The 15,232-nt window shown below is 39.6% G+C and overlaps 1 protein-coding gene across 1 annotated transcript in view; it reads left to right on the forward strand.

Moving 5' to 3' along the window:
• LOC146486172 (uncharacterized) overlaps window positions 1-15,232 on the forward strand; it is a 74,141-nt gene that overhangs the window by 20,239 nt on the left and 38,670 nt on the right. The window contains exons 7-11 of the mRNA XM_085096896.1: window positions 2,132-2,518; window positions 3,013-3,268; window positions 9,358-9,482; window positions 12,127-12,510; window positions 13,828-14,214. Of these exons, the coding sequence (XP_084953022.1) occupies window positions 2,132-2,518; window positions 3,013-3,268; window positions 9,358-9,482; window positions 12,127-12,510; window positions 13,828-14,214 (1,539 nt within the window). The remainder of the gene's footprint in view (window positions 1-2,131; window positions 2,519-3,012; window positions 3,269-9,357; window positions 9,483-12,126; window positions 12,511-13,827; window positions 14,215-15,232) is intronic.

A 15,232-nucleotide genomic window follows, 5' to 3' on the forward strand; every position in this document is an offset into this window, starting at 1 on the left:
CGGCTCGCACTTGATGGTCGGAGCTCTAGCCGACCCCCTGAGCACCAGCTTGTTGAGGCAGCAATGCAAGTGTCCAGGCAGCCCTCTTAAGGGACAGCACTGCCCGCAATTGAAAGGGAAGCCCCTAGAAAAGGTGAGGTAAAGAAAGCAGGTCAGATCACATCTGGCTCAGACGGTCACCGTGACTTCACTTGAAGCGGTAGAAACTGTAAGACACTGTATTGACTTACGTATACAAAGTAACTTTCTAAACTTGTCCTCATTTCAAATGGCTTCAGTCTCTCTGTATCTCCAAGGTCGCAAAAAATGGTTCAGTTGGTTGTTGTTGAATGTTAATGGGCCGATTTTTTAAGTCTAGGTTAGCCCTTGTTTACTGCTAATTCGCGGTTTAGACGTTGTCTTGATAGCTAACGGTTAAACGTCGTTTAAAATGCATTTTTCAAACGCGACTGAACCGTGTTTTTGCTAGTCAATGGCTAAACAATGTCTCACGAGGGCAGCCAATTTTAGCGAAGAAGAAAAACTTTTTGTCCTAGCTGGAGGAATTGGGAAGGGCATTTTCAGCTGTGGAAAATAATAGGTACATTGACGAAGAAGGCAAAGGCTTGGAAAGAAATTCTGAACAAATTCAACTCCCAAAATCGAATTGGAATCAAACGGGACATGAATCAGATTCAAACAGCACGATTGGCAACGTCGTGACTCTCCTCCCCGCCCCCCGGAAAGGACAAGCTCCTGCTTCCCCAAATCAATGCGTAAATTAGTTGCGGACGTCATAACAGTTTCGGTTTCGCTAGAGTAGGTCTTTGGTGATGACGCAGAAGAGAGACCTAGTCCTTTCTGAAACGAAAGCGCAATCAAAAATGTTCGCTATCATATTCTTCCAAAGGGTAAAATCTGTCCCTATAAAGGGGCCGAATTTGTCGTTAATGTATATTATGTCGATTCGCTGCTATCTTAACTGTCTGTTGCGCAGTAGTCGGTCCATCTCAAATGGCTAGCCATGAAATTGCGGTTAAACCTACCTATTCTCGGTTTTCACTGTCACGCCATTGAAGAAAAAAAATCGAAACCATTTCATGAATGAAGTCAAGAAATTGACATAGTATAGAGGATAAATAAATAAGGCATTTGTCCAAGTGTCAGGTCTGTGCGGCATTCCGTAATCGAGTTATTTGACAAAATGTTCCACATAAATTTATAGAGCTTAGTATGGAGACGCCATGTTTGTGTCCCTCTGAGGGGCACAAAAATGGCGGCCGGAAATAGGAAAAAACATCTTGAGTTCACTTTTGCCAGAAAAGAGGTTTATTTGCCCTTGTAAATTTTCGAATGTTTAGATTAATATTTCTCCTCAAACTTGAATTGTTTAGAATGCTGAAAATCACCCGAAGAGTCATTTTTAAGATAGGGAAAAGCTCTGTCACGGCCGTCCTCCTGATGTCACGCACGGTGGAAACTCGGAAATTGAAACTGTTCTATTTTCAAAAGGAAGCACGACATCGAGCTAAGAAATTGTGAACAGGCATATTTTTAGGTAATCTTTCCTTGAATGAAGGTAAAAATTTTGTAGGCCCCTCAGTTTTGAATTCTAGAATTTGGTGACGTCACGTGAAAACCAAGAATGAGCAGGTCTAACTTCCTATTGTTCCTTATAGTCGGTGTTCAGACGCGGTCTAGGCACGGTTATAGAGAAACAACGTTTAAACAATCGGTATTTATGGCTTAAACATGGGTTAGACGACGACTTTCAAAACGCTGTTTAAACTTCGTTTAAATAATCGGCCCAATGTGTTTTAAGAGAATTTGTATTCATAACATAGAGCAGTTTGGCCCCCGTGCAATGGTGGACAAAAGGGTTTCCATGCGTGCAATCCATATTTAATTGTTGAATTGCACAAATCATTTAAAGGGGTGGGTGTTGATTGAGATTGAGAGTTTTTATTCCTGTATAAATGTTGCTGTCGCACGCATAACAGGAAATAACGTGAATGAAAATTTGTACCAAGACTTCTCTCCTAGTTGTAGGTCATTTAGTGTCATTGGAATTTGTCGTTTATGCTCGGTACTTTCATTACTGTAACATAGATTGTTGCTAGTAAGTAACAATTAGCGTCTGCCTTATTTACAGGGGGAAATTGCAACATGAAATGTTCCGCCCCAACAAAATGCGTATTTAGCTGTACATCTGGAAACTGCAAGACAGTGATCTGTGAAGCGGATACTTGTGAGCAGTCTTGTACTGGTGGCGGATGTGGCCTGGAATGTCACGGCAACAGCTGCGAGCAAAGTTGTACCAAGGGTAACTGCAATCTCCAGTGTCCCAGTGAAGCAGAAAAATGTGAACAGAGGTGTACAATTAACAAAGACCAGTGCACCATAGAGGATATTGTTCCTGACGAATGTGACAGCGTGGAGGATGGCGTATGTTATCAGTCATGTATAGAAGGAGGTTGTCAAGATATGGAATGCTTTAACTCACCACTTTATTATCATACATGTGAGCAGAATTGCACTGGTAAGTTTTCTTATAAATAACTCATATACTGTTGAGGCTATACCGGGTACACTCTCTCTTTTATATACAAACGTCTACTGAGTTTTGGGGCTCAGGTAGAACGTTCTTATATTTTGGCAATTTGAGCCTGAAAACGTTCTTAAGATGTTGTTAAGTTTCCTGTTACATATATAATTTCCACAAACCAATGTGTACGCCACACCAGGAACATATCGAAGAGCATTATTTCTTGTAATGTGGTAAGTGGCCGTGTTATGGGATGTTCTTATTAAGCGGGTTAATTTGAAGGAAAATGTGTGGAGCAGGACCAAGAAAACTGTCCTTAATAAGCAGTGTCCGTAAAGCGGGATTCCTCTGAGAATTTGTCCCAAGACTTGTGTCTCAGTTGTAGGTCAGTTAGTGTCATAGGAATTTGTCGTATATGTTTGGCACAGTCACTACTGTAACATGAATTGTTGCTAGTAAGTAACAATTAGCGTCTGCCTCATTTACAGGAGGAAATTGCAACATGAAATGTTCCGCCCCCACAAAATGCGTATTTAGCTGTAGAGCTGGAAACTGCAAGACAGTGATTTGTGAAGCGGATACTTGTGAGCAGTGTTGCACTGGTGGCGGATGTGGCCTGGAATGTCACGGGAACAGCTGCGTGCAAAGATGTACCAGGGGTAACTGCAATCTCCAGTGTCCCAATCAAGCAGAAACATGTCGTCAGAGATGTATATTTAATAGAAGAAAGTGCGCCATCGAAGAGTTTTAAAACGCGTGACGTTCGCACTGTTGATGAATCCTCGAAAAGGAACACTTCACCCAGGATTTACAAGATTTTCAATGCATAGGTAACGGGTTATTATAGGAAACCCGTTTGTTCATCGTGTAGCACTGCCTTGTATTACCAGCAATAAAACAATCTTCACTTGCAAGTGTAGTTTTGGTCTCTCTTTCAATAATAAGGTTCCTGCCCCCCTTCCCTTCCACATTATTTAACGTAGTGTCGCTGCAAAGCCATCGTTTAATGAACAAAGGCCAACAAGAGTAGAAGGAATTAAAGGAACAATCAAGGGGATTTGCAGGCAATGGGTCAATTGTTTAAAGATATAGAAATAACCCATGTACATGTTGTGCAGAGATGGCGCCGGAAGTGGTAAGAACACACGCCTCTCATCTGCGCGTGTGGCCCGCTCAGGTTCAAATTCGGAGTCAGCGTCATATGGGTTGTGTTTGTTTGTTTGATCTTTCCTCTTTTTTTCCAAGAGTCTTTGTGGAAGTTTTACCAAGGGTTTTTCACCCCTTCTTAAAACACCAACATTTCTAAATTCCATTAAGGTACGGAATCGGTGGGCCACAGTTTTGTTTGTCGTTAGACTACAGATTTAACCACACCTCTCCTGCATGAAACAAAATCGTTTTATGCGGTGTTTTCGGTTTTGTTTATAGCATTAATCTTGGCGTCTTTTGGTGTGCGGAGTTATTATCGATCAAACTTTGGCCTTGTCCTCTCTGTCTTCTAACTGTAGTCGAACTTGTCGAGAAATAAAAAACCGAAGGAATAGCATAAGTAGACCCTCTCCCCTCGCTCCTCTCTCCATCCCCGACGGCTTACAACCAACAAGTCGCTGCCGGGTTGCAATCAAGAAATATAACCTCTCAACAAACAACACTGGGTGTCAAAAAAAGTTCTAAAGTTTTAGTAACTAATCAGGAAACATAAAATACAAAGCACAACAAAAAAGAAGGCGAAGAAGAGAATTAAACTTCATCAGATTATATGATTTGGTAAAAAATTGTTTCTTAAATCAAAACAGGAAGAAATGAACTTAACCATCTGCTTGTTAAGAGCATAATCACAGGATGAACCTAGTTTAATGACCTTAACTCCCACGAGTCTCCTGTAGCTCAGTGGTGGAGCATTCGGAAGGTCTTGGGTTCGACTCCTGATAGGAGCCAGCACTCGGAATTTCTTTTTCCGAGTTTGCCTGTGTCATTACTGAATAATACATCATTCTCATAATCAGAGGAGTTCGCAAACGCTACAATAAATTCTGTGATTTGTAAATGTTTGAAGTTTGGAAATTTAGCAAAACATCTCGGCAAGTCAAGGAGTGCCCACCCCCCCTCTGGGATAACAACGAACCATCCATGTTAGCCCAAAATTACACCGACTTTTAGCTAAACTTAGTCTGTACGGAATACAAGAATCGAATCTTTTAAACGCTCTGTTAAAACATATTTATTTAAGAAGGCTTTTAGTTAATTATTTATTTATTTATTTATTTTTAAATATTGTAATTTTATCGGGTAATTTTACTGGTTTTTAATTTAGTTATTAATAATATTGTAATGCGCTTTTGAGTATTTTTATAGAAAAAAGCACAATATAAGTATTAAATATTATTAAATATCATATTATTATTATTATTATTATTATTATTATTATGATTGGTTTAAGTTGTATCTAAATAATCGTACCCAGAAATGTGTCGTCAATGGTTCGCTGTCCAAAGTCTGTTCTCTGGGCTGTGGCGGTCCCTCAGGGAACTATCGTAGGTCCCCTTCTATTCTTGATCTACATCAATGATTTGCCAAATTGTTTATCGTTCTGCCAACTTACGGAAACTTACCCAGAAAACGACTAAAACCGAGTTTATGTTAATTGATTTTAGACAAAAACTGAGTACATTATCTGAATCCCTTGAACTTTCGATAGATAATGTTCCTTTATTAAATTCTCAGCCTCGGATATTGCATTTCTAGCGTTCTGATTGGCTCACTAAATCCCGGTTATCAGCTCATATACCGTAGTTTGACCTTATATGGAAAACGATTGCCCCAGGTGTCACTAAGCTAAAAACTTTTTTGGGCGGGAAGCGAAAGTTTCTTCGGAAAAATGGAGAAAAATAAAAGAAAAGAAAAGAAATACCAGCCAATGACAACAATAAAAGCCACAAAGTTCGGCATGACACTATTTAATTGTACGTATCTCTTAAGTTTCTTTTAAAATCAGAAAAATTGCACGATTTTACGATTACATAACGACAAAAACAATAACAACCGGTTACCTTCAAAAATTTCAGGATGGCTTGCAAATCCTGGCGGTAAGAGTTTAAAACCGATCGAAGAAATTTCTCAAGAAGAGCTTAATGCCTGCCTTTCCGTTTCTACGCATTTATGAGGACTCCAGTTAGTAAAGTTCATCCATAAAATCCGTACGAGCGGCGGCCATAATGTTCGTTTCCGTCGCTCGGTACCACTCAGCAAAACATTTGCACAAATGTGCACAGCTCTTACGCTTCTCGATAAGCTTGAAGTTTAAAAACTTGCAGTGAATGCTTGTCTCAGTGAGGTTGTACCTCGTACACTTGGACTCGGCTTGCCTTAAGTGTTTTAAAACGTCTGCGAGGAATTCAGTTTAGCATAAAAGAAGCCGTCCTTGATCCCTTCCTTCGCTCGGCACCACACAGCAAAACATTTGCTCAAATGTGCTCAACTATCACGCTTCTCGATTAGCTGGAACTTCAAAGGCACTTAAGTGCTTGTCTCAGAAAGGTTGTTTCTTGTACACTTGAACGTATCTTGAATTTGAGATGTCTGGCTTTGTCCGATCTACTTCGCTTTCGAGTTTTCATTCAACTCCGTTTGCAATGAGCTGCGCGTGTCATGTGATCATTAAGTTTCGCACCCAAGTCAACATCCGGTCGTTTTAATTTAAAAGAAATTTTTACTTAAAATTAAATCCTTAAAACTTCAACATCAATATCCAAACGGGGATAATTTAATAAAACAATTATTCCATTCGCGCTTGTTGGATATGAGATTGGTTATAGCCAACTCGGCGCTTAGCGCCTCGTTGGCTATTTACCATCTCATATCCAACGCGCGCTCATGGAATAATTGTTAAATAAAACAAGTTTCCACTACTAAATCACTTGGGATTCTTATTGATGATAATATGACATGCAATAGTCATATCGACAAACTATCCAAAAAGATTGCCTCCGGCATTGGTGCCATAAAGCGAATTAAACCTTTTGTTTCGCCAGAAATACTGCATTACATCTACAATGCCTTGGTACGACCCCATTTCGATTATTGTAGTATTTTCTTAGGAAATTGCGGCAAAGCGCTTTCAAAATAATTACGAAAACTGCAGAATGGTGCTGCTCGCATTTTGACGTCCTCCTCCTATAATGCTGACCCTGGGTATTTGTTACAACAACTTGGTTGGAAAGACCTGATTGCCCAGCGTCAAATTCAAGTAGCTTTAATGGTGTTCAAAGCTCTTAATGATCTGGTTCCTGAATACTTATCCTCTATGTTTACTGAGCGCAGTACACCAGGCTATGTCTTAAGGGACTCTACAAACAAATTAAATGTCCCTTTACCAAGAACTAACTACCTAAAAAAGAGCTTTCCGGCTACAGAGGTGCAACTCTCTGGAACAGTCTATCCTGCAGTCTTAGGCAAGCGAAATCTCTAAATCATTTCAAGCAATTGCTAAACCATCCTTTTAGATACACGGCATTCATGGAAAATAGGTGTAGTTTAGTGTAATAATGAATAAGACTTTTTAGAAACATTTATTGTTATTAAATATTATAATGTAGTTGTATTTTATATTGTACCAAAAGCTGATGGATTTTTACCGTGTTAAAAAAAGTAAAGTAAAGTAAATAGGACATTTTCTCTATGGCGTCATTTTACTACAACTACCAGAATCCTTCTGGTTTTAGTTTTCTCATGCTAATTAGAGCTATTGTTCTTTTCTGTCCACTAGGATTAAAAGAATTTGCATTTGAAAAGAAAAGCGAAATGAATTCTGGTAGTTGTAGTAAAATAACGTCATCATGAAAGTGGCCTACTGGCGTCCACTAATCAGTGAAAACCATTAATCTCGGGACTTCAGAAGAGGCACGGTAGGTAGAATTATAGCTTTATTCAGTTCCTTTTAATTTCATGTCAGGGGTTCAAATTTCCGCCGCTTGCTCACTCTACGACAACAGAAGGTGTCATAAAGGAGTGGTCTTATCGAATAATACGCTTTACATTTTCTAGTCTGATTTTCTAGTCTGATGCTCCAAGCATGAAGTATCGTTCGACGGTGTCGATAACAGCCCGATTTACAGGCCAGTGAAGATGGCTATTGGTCGTTTCCAATCTAGTTGTGGCTTAACAATCAAACTTTTATCGATTTGGCCACTGACTCCACGATTGATTTTCCGTTATAAAAGAAAAGGTAACAAAGGCCTCATCGTAGTTTCATCAGTTGATATTTTGGACATTTACAGTTCAATGCATGACCCATGTATTGACATCCACTCATTCTAGAATCGGTTGTCAGACATTTGAAGAGCAGAACACATCTTGATCTGCAAAAATACGAACACTTGGATGAAAACTCTGCTGCACGTAGGTCTGAGGGAATATATGAAGATAATGATACGAAGTTTAGTGACGGGTGTGATGCGCTGAATTCTACGAAAAGTTTGTAGTTCAATCTGATCAGCGGTAAATGGGCAATGACGAGGTAGAACTTTCGGCAAAACATCCATCGCGTCTTTGCGTTCAGGTGTAACGTTTCTTGAATTTTCTCAGTTCGTGCAATGCTCTGATAGCAAATTACAAACCCAAAAGTTTTTTTATTGACTTGGAGAGATTGTCGTTTTCACTTGATTAGGAAATTGGGCAAAAGAGAATAACACTCAAATTTTAATTTCTTTACTGAGGTGTCAAGAACGCTGCTATGAAAACACAAAATCGCTCCCCATTTCAAAATGAGTAGAACCAAATATTTCTTTTCCAAAACTTACAATACAAGCAGAGATTGTTAATATTGTGGGGGCCAAACTTTCTACAGCTGACGTTGTTCCCACGCTTAGCCCATAAGATTCATGAAGTAATCTTCTGATGAGTGGCTCTTCCTGGCGCTACTAATGGCGTATCTCCTAGTCAACGCTTTGGAGCGTCCTTTAAGTAGAAACCCAAAACCAGAATAGCTACATTTCGTGACTAGTTAACATTCAAACAAAAATTAAAACCAATCTGCTGATCAAAATGATGACACCTTTAAATGCGACAGGATTCACATATTGCTATTCAGGATACATGTTTTATTGATCCAGCTGAGTTGTTTTCACTTATTGGAATTTAAATCATCGTAATAGTTTCGTGGGAACTACTCAAAACCCCAGAACATGTTCACCTATGTTGATTAAACAAAAAAAGATTTTGGCTAGTAAATGAAAATAAATCAAGTAATCGACCCAAAACGGTGGAGGCTAATGTCACACTGCAGACTATGTCTATCATATGCAGTTGATAATGTTATAAAACGGCGGTGTCCATTTAAAAACGTGCGCTGAAGTGACATTAAAATCTGACTTTAAAAATTGGCTTTAGCTAGTAGAGTGACCTGTACGTAGCCTCATAATCCATTTCCATCCGGGCCATTCGTAGCTAAAGACATTTAGTAATTGCGGTTTAAGAAATCTGGCAAAGCAAACCTTAAATTTATTTTACATGTTCATTGCGGCAAGTATGGTCGAATTTACCTTTTGAAAGAGTCACTGAACAAAAGCTGACATTTCCTTTGCCCAAGGGCTGAATTGATCAATTTTACAAAAAACGTTTTTAAATTAAAAAATTCACAAGTATATTGTATAAAAGTATCAATAATAATCTACTGATCTTTCTACAGTTTTACTTGGAATTTGCGCTTGTAAAAGACACACATCTATGATTAGTTTTCACGCACAGGTTTCTCACTGCAGACGATTTACGCCGAGAATGAGAACAACAATGCAGATGCTGTTGGCGCTCTTTTTCGTTGTGAACAATGCTGTGGCAATTGTCCCAGAAGAGTGTGACAGCTTAGACAATGGAGTATGCGAGCAGAATTGTACAGCAGGAGGCTGCGACTTGGAGTGTTTCAATTCCGAAGATTACCATTCGTGTAAACAATATTGCACTGGTGAGTTTTCTAAGTGATTAATCGATCTATTAACCCCTTAACTGGCAAATTCCTTGGACTCTTTTTGCCAATAGGGCAACTCCATGACGGCAAAGGATTCTAGTAGTTGTAGTCAAATGAAAATATCCTACTTTCTGGAAGTAGACGATCTAAACGAATTTAGTAGTTCTTATGAAGGTCTCCCTAGAAATTTGTGCTGTTCTAAAATACCGAGGACTCGAGTTGTCTCGTGACATCACCAATTTAAACCCTTGTTGTTTTGTCAGCGAGCACGTCCCGTCAAGCTTTGTCTTGCTACGCAACGTTCTTCCGAGTGATGAGACAAAAAACGGCTACGAGTGGAATGAATGAATGAATGAATGAATGAATGAATGAATGAATGAATGAATGAATGAAACCTTTATTTAAAAACGGTAAAAATATCAGTATAACAATAGGAAATGAAGAAATTCATCTTAAGTATCATTTTCTATTTACTGGTTTACATATTTGCCGTGTGGGAGTCCGATACAGAGAGCCATTTATCAATTCTTCTCTTGAAGTTGCGTAGAGATGTTGTAGTGCGGATATCCTCAGGAAGATCGTTCCAAAGAGAAGCTCCGCTATAACTGAAACTACGCTTCAGGTAGTCAGTTCTCGGTTTCGGCAAGTACAATTTTTGACTTGCGTCACGAAGATCAAAGGACAAAGTTCTCGGAGTGAACATGTTACAAAGATAATTTGGGGCGAGCTTATTAACGCATTTGTACATTAAATTTACTTTTTGTTTCGTTCTTCTAACGGATAAGTCTTCCCAGCTGAGAGAGTTGAGAAGATAGCTAGAGTTCGTATTATAACTTGATTTAGTAATTACTCTGGCAGCGCGATTTTGTAGTTTTTGTAGTTTCTCACTCAGCTGTTGAGACAAGCCATCCCAAACAACACTGCAGTAATCAAACTGTGGTTCGATAAGACCTTTGTATACTCGCTTAAGTGCACCGATACTGGGAGCGACTTTTTTTGAAATCGCGTGTATGTGCTCCTTACAGGATAGGTTTTCACATATGTTGAGTCCGAGAGCTTTGCTATTATCTGTTTGGTTTATTTTGACGCCCTCTACATTAAAATTTATTGTTTTGTCATTAAAAGACTGCAGTTTTTGGCTTGAGCTAATGACCATAAACTCAGTTTTTGCCACATTGCCACATTCAAAGCAAGTGTCGTCGTCGATAATGCACCATTGCTTGAGGTTTGTTGGAGTAGGGAGGAGACCACAGGTCGTTCTGAGGAGGAAGCTGATTGGCAGCGGCTCCATCTGAACAAGGTTTGGCCAGCTGAGGTTTCTCTGTTCTGCCTCTTCCCAAGTCTACCAAGAACACTGTTTAGCAAAACCAGCAGCTGCAGTTGACCTCCTCTCTTTATCAGTGGCGGGAACCTCGTCGATGACTATCTATATCGGCCTTTTGGTTCCTTCGAGGAAAACCAGCGATGTGCTTTATTCCCCAGGACAGTTCTGTCCGGCTTTGTACCTCACCAACGATGTCCGGTCAGCAGTCCGTTGCCGGACGGATTTCACCTCAGATTGTACTCCTAATAATAAGTAATATATTATTATAATAAGAACCTTTCCAGAATCCTTTGCACCTAAAAATCTCACGTGGAAATAACAATTTCCATAAAATATTCCTCATATAAGATTTAATGTCATGCGTCATCAGTCACGTGACCACGCCCCAAAACGCGTTTGAAAAATTTGAATTTGAAATTTAATCAATGTAGTCAGACAGAGATTGGTGTGAGGTATATAGAAATGGCCATTAACAGTCATGCATCTCAAAGGTAAGGGGGCTACACACAAAGGACACAAAAAGCGAAAATCTGGAGTTTAAGGCGCATTGCAACATAAATTTACATATGCATGGTGTTTACTTGAAGTACCTTCCATAACATTGTGACCGTGGTGACGTCATCAATCACGTGACCAGGACGCTCGGAAGATTTCGAGGTTTTCTAAAACTATTTAAGCCCTGAGAAAGAGCCATTGGTAACAAAATACAGACTACGGACAAGGAGGATAACCGAAGATCACCCAAATTTTCCAAATTTTCCCGGCAATTACTTACTGGTAAACAAAATATATTTACCTTGCTAAGATTACTGCCTACGCTTTCGCAGTATCGACTTATACTACTTGTACTCATTTCAAATGGCTTCAGTGTCTCTGTATCTGTGTCAAAAGATGGATAAGTTGGTTGTTCCTGGATGTCAGTATTTATTCAATTAAGAAAATTTGTATTCGTAACATAGTGTACTTTGGCGCCTGCAGAATGGTAGACAATTAAAAGATGGCTTGACCTAAATATTACAACCCATGCCTGATAAATTTCTATTTTTCATAGCATGTTTACGATCTGACCAAGAAGCCATACTATCCATTTTCAAACACATTGAGGGTACAGGGACATGTGGTTTTCATTCCAGAATATCGGAAATGCTTTTGTCGCAGGTATAACAAGAATAACGCGAATGAGAATTTGCCTCAAGACGTCTTTCCTAGTTGTATGTCATTTAGTGTCATTGGAATTTGTCGTATATGATCGGCGCAGTCACTACTGTAACATGAAATGTTCGTAGTAAGTAACAATTAACATCTTCCTTTTTTCAGGTGGAAATTGCGACATGACATGTTCCGCCTCCACAAAATGCGAATTTAGCTGTACAGGAGGAGACTGCAAGACAGTGATTTGTGAAGCGGATACTTGTGAGCAGTCTTGTACTGGCGGATGTGGCCTGGAATGTCACGGCAACAGCTGCGAACAAAGTTGTACCGAAGGTAACTGCAATCTGCAGTGTCCCAGTCAAGCAGAAAAATGTGAACAGACCTGTACAATTAACAAAGACCAGTGTACCATAGAGGATATTCTTCCTGACGAGTGTGACAGTGTGGAAGATGGCGTATGTTATCAGTCATGTACAGGAGGAGGTTGTCAAGATATGGAATGCTTTGACTCACCACTTTATTACCATACATGTGAACAGAGTTGCACTGGTAAGTTTTCTTATAAATAACTCAGATACTGTTGAAGCTATACCGGGTACACTCTTTCTTTTATATACAAACGTCTAATTTTGGGGCTCAGGTTGAACGCTCTTAATTTCAGCCCGAAAATGTTCTTAATATAATTTCCATAAGCCAATGTGTACGCGAGACCAGGAACCTATCGAAGGAACATTACCTCCTGTAATGTCAAACCCCGTTATTACGGACACCGTTGCGACCATAAAAAGTGTCCGTATTACGGGATGTTCTTATTAAGTGGGTTAATTTGAAAGGAAAATGTGTGGAGTAGGGTGTACGTAAAGCGGGCTTCCTCTGTACCAAGTTACCCGTGGCATGCTTGCATGCGCGCCTTAGTCCAGTACAAGATTTCGTGCCAATAAACTCCTGCATGGCTGTCGGGTAACCAGACTCCTATATAGACTAAAAGTTAACATGATTTTTATTTTATTTTACTCGTTTTCATACTTCTCGTTTCCAAAAAAATAAATCGAGTGGTCAAAATAAAAACGCTGTTATTTGATTCTCAGTCTGGGGTATGTTTTTTTAAGTCTAATGTTATCCTTAACGGTCCTATAGAAAATGGTTCTCGTGAAAAACGTGTATCAGAGTCACACAAGTGAATGATGTGATGTCAGTTTTGAACTGGTGTTGTAGTAGATCACACGAGGTGACAATTCATGTAAGCCACAGATACCGAAGGTGATATGAGACCTCCAGAAACAAAACATTACCTTGCTAAGATTACCCCTTAAGCCTTATCGATGCAGTATTGACTCACGTATACAAAGTAACTTTCTAAACTTGTGCCCATTTGAAATTGCTTCAGTCTTTCTATATCTCCATTGTCGCAAAAGATGGCTCAGTTGGATGTTGGATGTTTTAAGACAATTTATATTCATAGAATAGTGCATTTTGGCGCCTATAATGGTCAACAAAACGTTCTTAGGGTAAATGTTACAATGCATCCATGCTATTTATTATGATCTGGTGGAGAAGCCATGTATGCTATTTATATCTAATCGTATTGAACTTCTTCAACCCCTCTCTTTAAAACAATGTTGAATTCAACCAATCCTTTTAGGGGGTGGGTGTTGAGGAGGAGATAGTTTTTATTCCTGTATAAATGTTACTGTCGATGTCGCACGCATAACAGGAAATAACGTGAATAAGAATTTGTCCCAAAACTTCTGTCCTAGTTGTAGGTCATTTAGTGCCATTGGAATTTGTTGTTTATGCTCGGTGCAGTCATTACTGTAATGTAAACTGTTGCTAGTAAGTAACAATTAGCGTCTGCCTTATTTACAGGGGGAAATTGCAACATGAAATGTTCCGCCCCCACAAAATGCGTATTCAGCTGCACAGCTGGAAACTGCAAGACAGTGATTTGTAAAGCGGATACTTGTGAGCAGTCTTGTACTGGTGGCGGATGTGGCCTGGAATGTCACGGCAACAGCTGCGAGCAAAGTTGTACCAAGGGCAATTGTAATCTCCAGTGTGACAGTCAAGCAGAAAAATGTGAACAGAGGTGTACAATTAACAAAGACCAGTGTACCATAGGGGATATTGTTCCTGACGAATGCGACAGTGTGGAAGATGGCGTATGTTATCAGTCATGTACAGGAGGAGGTTGTCAAGATATGGAATGCTTTGACTCACCACTTTATTACCATACATGTGAACAGAGTTGCACTGGTAAGTTTTCTTATAAATAACTCAGATACTGTTGAAGCAATACCGGGTACACTCTTTCTTTTATTTACAAACGTCTAATTTTTGGGCTTAAGTTGAACGTTGTTATTTTTTTTGACAATTTGAGCCTGAAAACGTTCTTAAGATGTTGTTAAGTTTCCTGTTACATATATAATTGCCATTAACCAATGTGTACGCGAGACCAGGAACCAATCGAAGAGCATTATTTCCTGTAATATGGTACAGTAAAACCCCGTTATTACGGACATTACGTTATTACGGATTCGCGGTTTAGACGTTGTCTTGATAGCTAACGGTTAAACGTCGTTTAAATGCATTTTTCAAACGCGACTGAACCGTGTTTTTGCTAGTCAATGGCTAAACAATGTCTCACGAGGGCAGCCAATTTTAGCGAAGAAGAAAAACTTTTTGTCCTTGCTGGCGGAATTGGGAAGGGCATTTTCAGCTGTGGAAAATAATAGGTACATTGACGAAGAAGGCAAAGGCTTGGAAAGAAATTCTGAACAAATTCAACTCCCAAAATCGAATTGGAATCAAACGGGACATGAATCAGATTCAAACAGCACGATTGGCAACGTCGTGACCCCCCCCCCCCCCCCGAAAGGACAAGCTCCTGCTTCCCCAAATCAATGCGTAAATTAGTTGCGGACGTCATAACAGTTTCGGTTTCGCTAGAGTAGGTCTTTGGTGATGACGCAGAGGAGAAACCTAGTCCTTTCTGAAACGAAAGCGCAATCAAAAATGTTCGCTATCATATTCCTCTAAAGGGTAAAATCTGTCCCTAAGGCGCCGAAGTTGTCATTATAATGTATATTATGTCGATTCGCTGCTCTCTTAACTGTCTGTTGCGCAGTAGTCGGTCCATCTCAAATGGCTAGCCATGAAATTGCGGTTAAACCTACCTATGAGCAGGTCTAACTTCCTATTGTTCCTTATAGTCGGTGTTCAGACGCGGTCTAGGCACGGTTATAGGGAAACAACGTTTAAACAATTGGTATTT

This window comes from Pavona decussata, unplaced genomic scaffold (assembly GCF_977016875.1).
Source record: "Pavona decussata unplaced genomic scaffold, jaPavDecu1.1 SCAFFOLD_21, whole genome shotgun sequence".
NCBI lineage: Eukaryota > Metazoa > Cnidaria > Anthozoa > Scleractinia > Agariciidae > Pavona > Pavona decussata.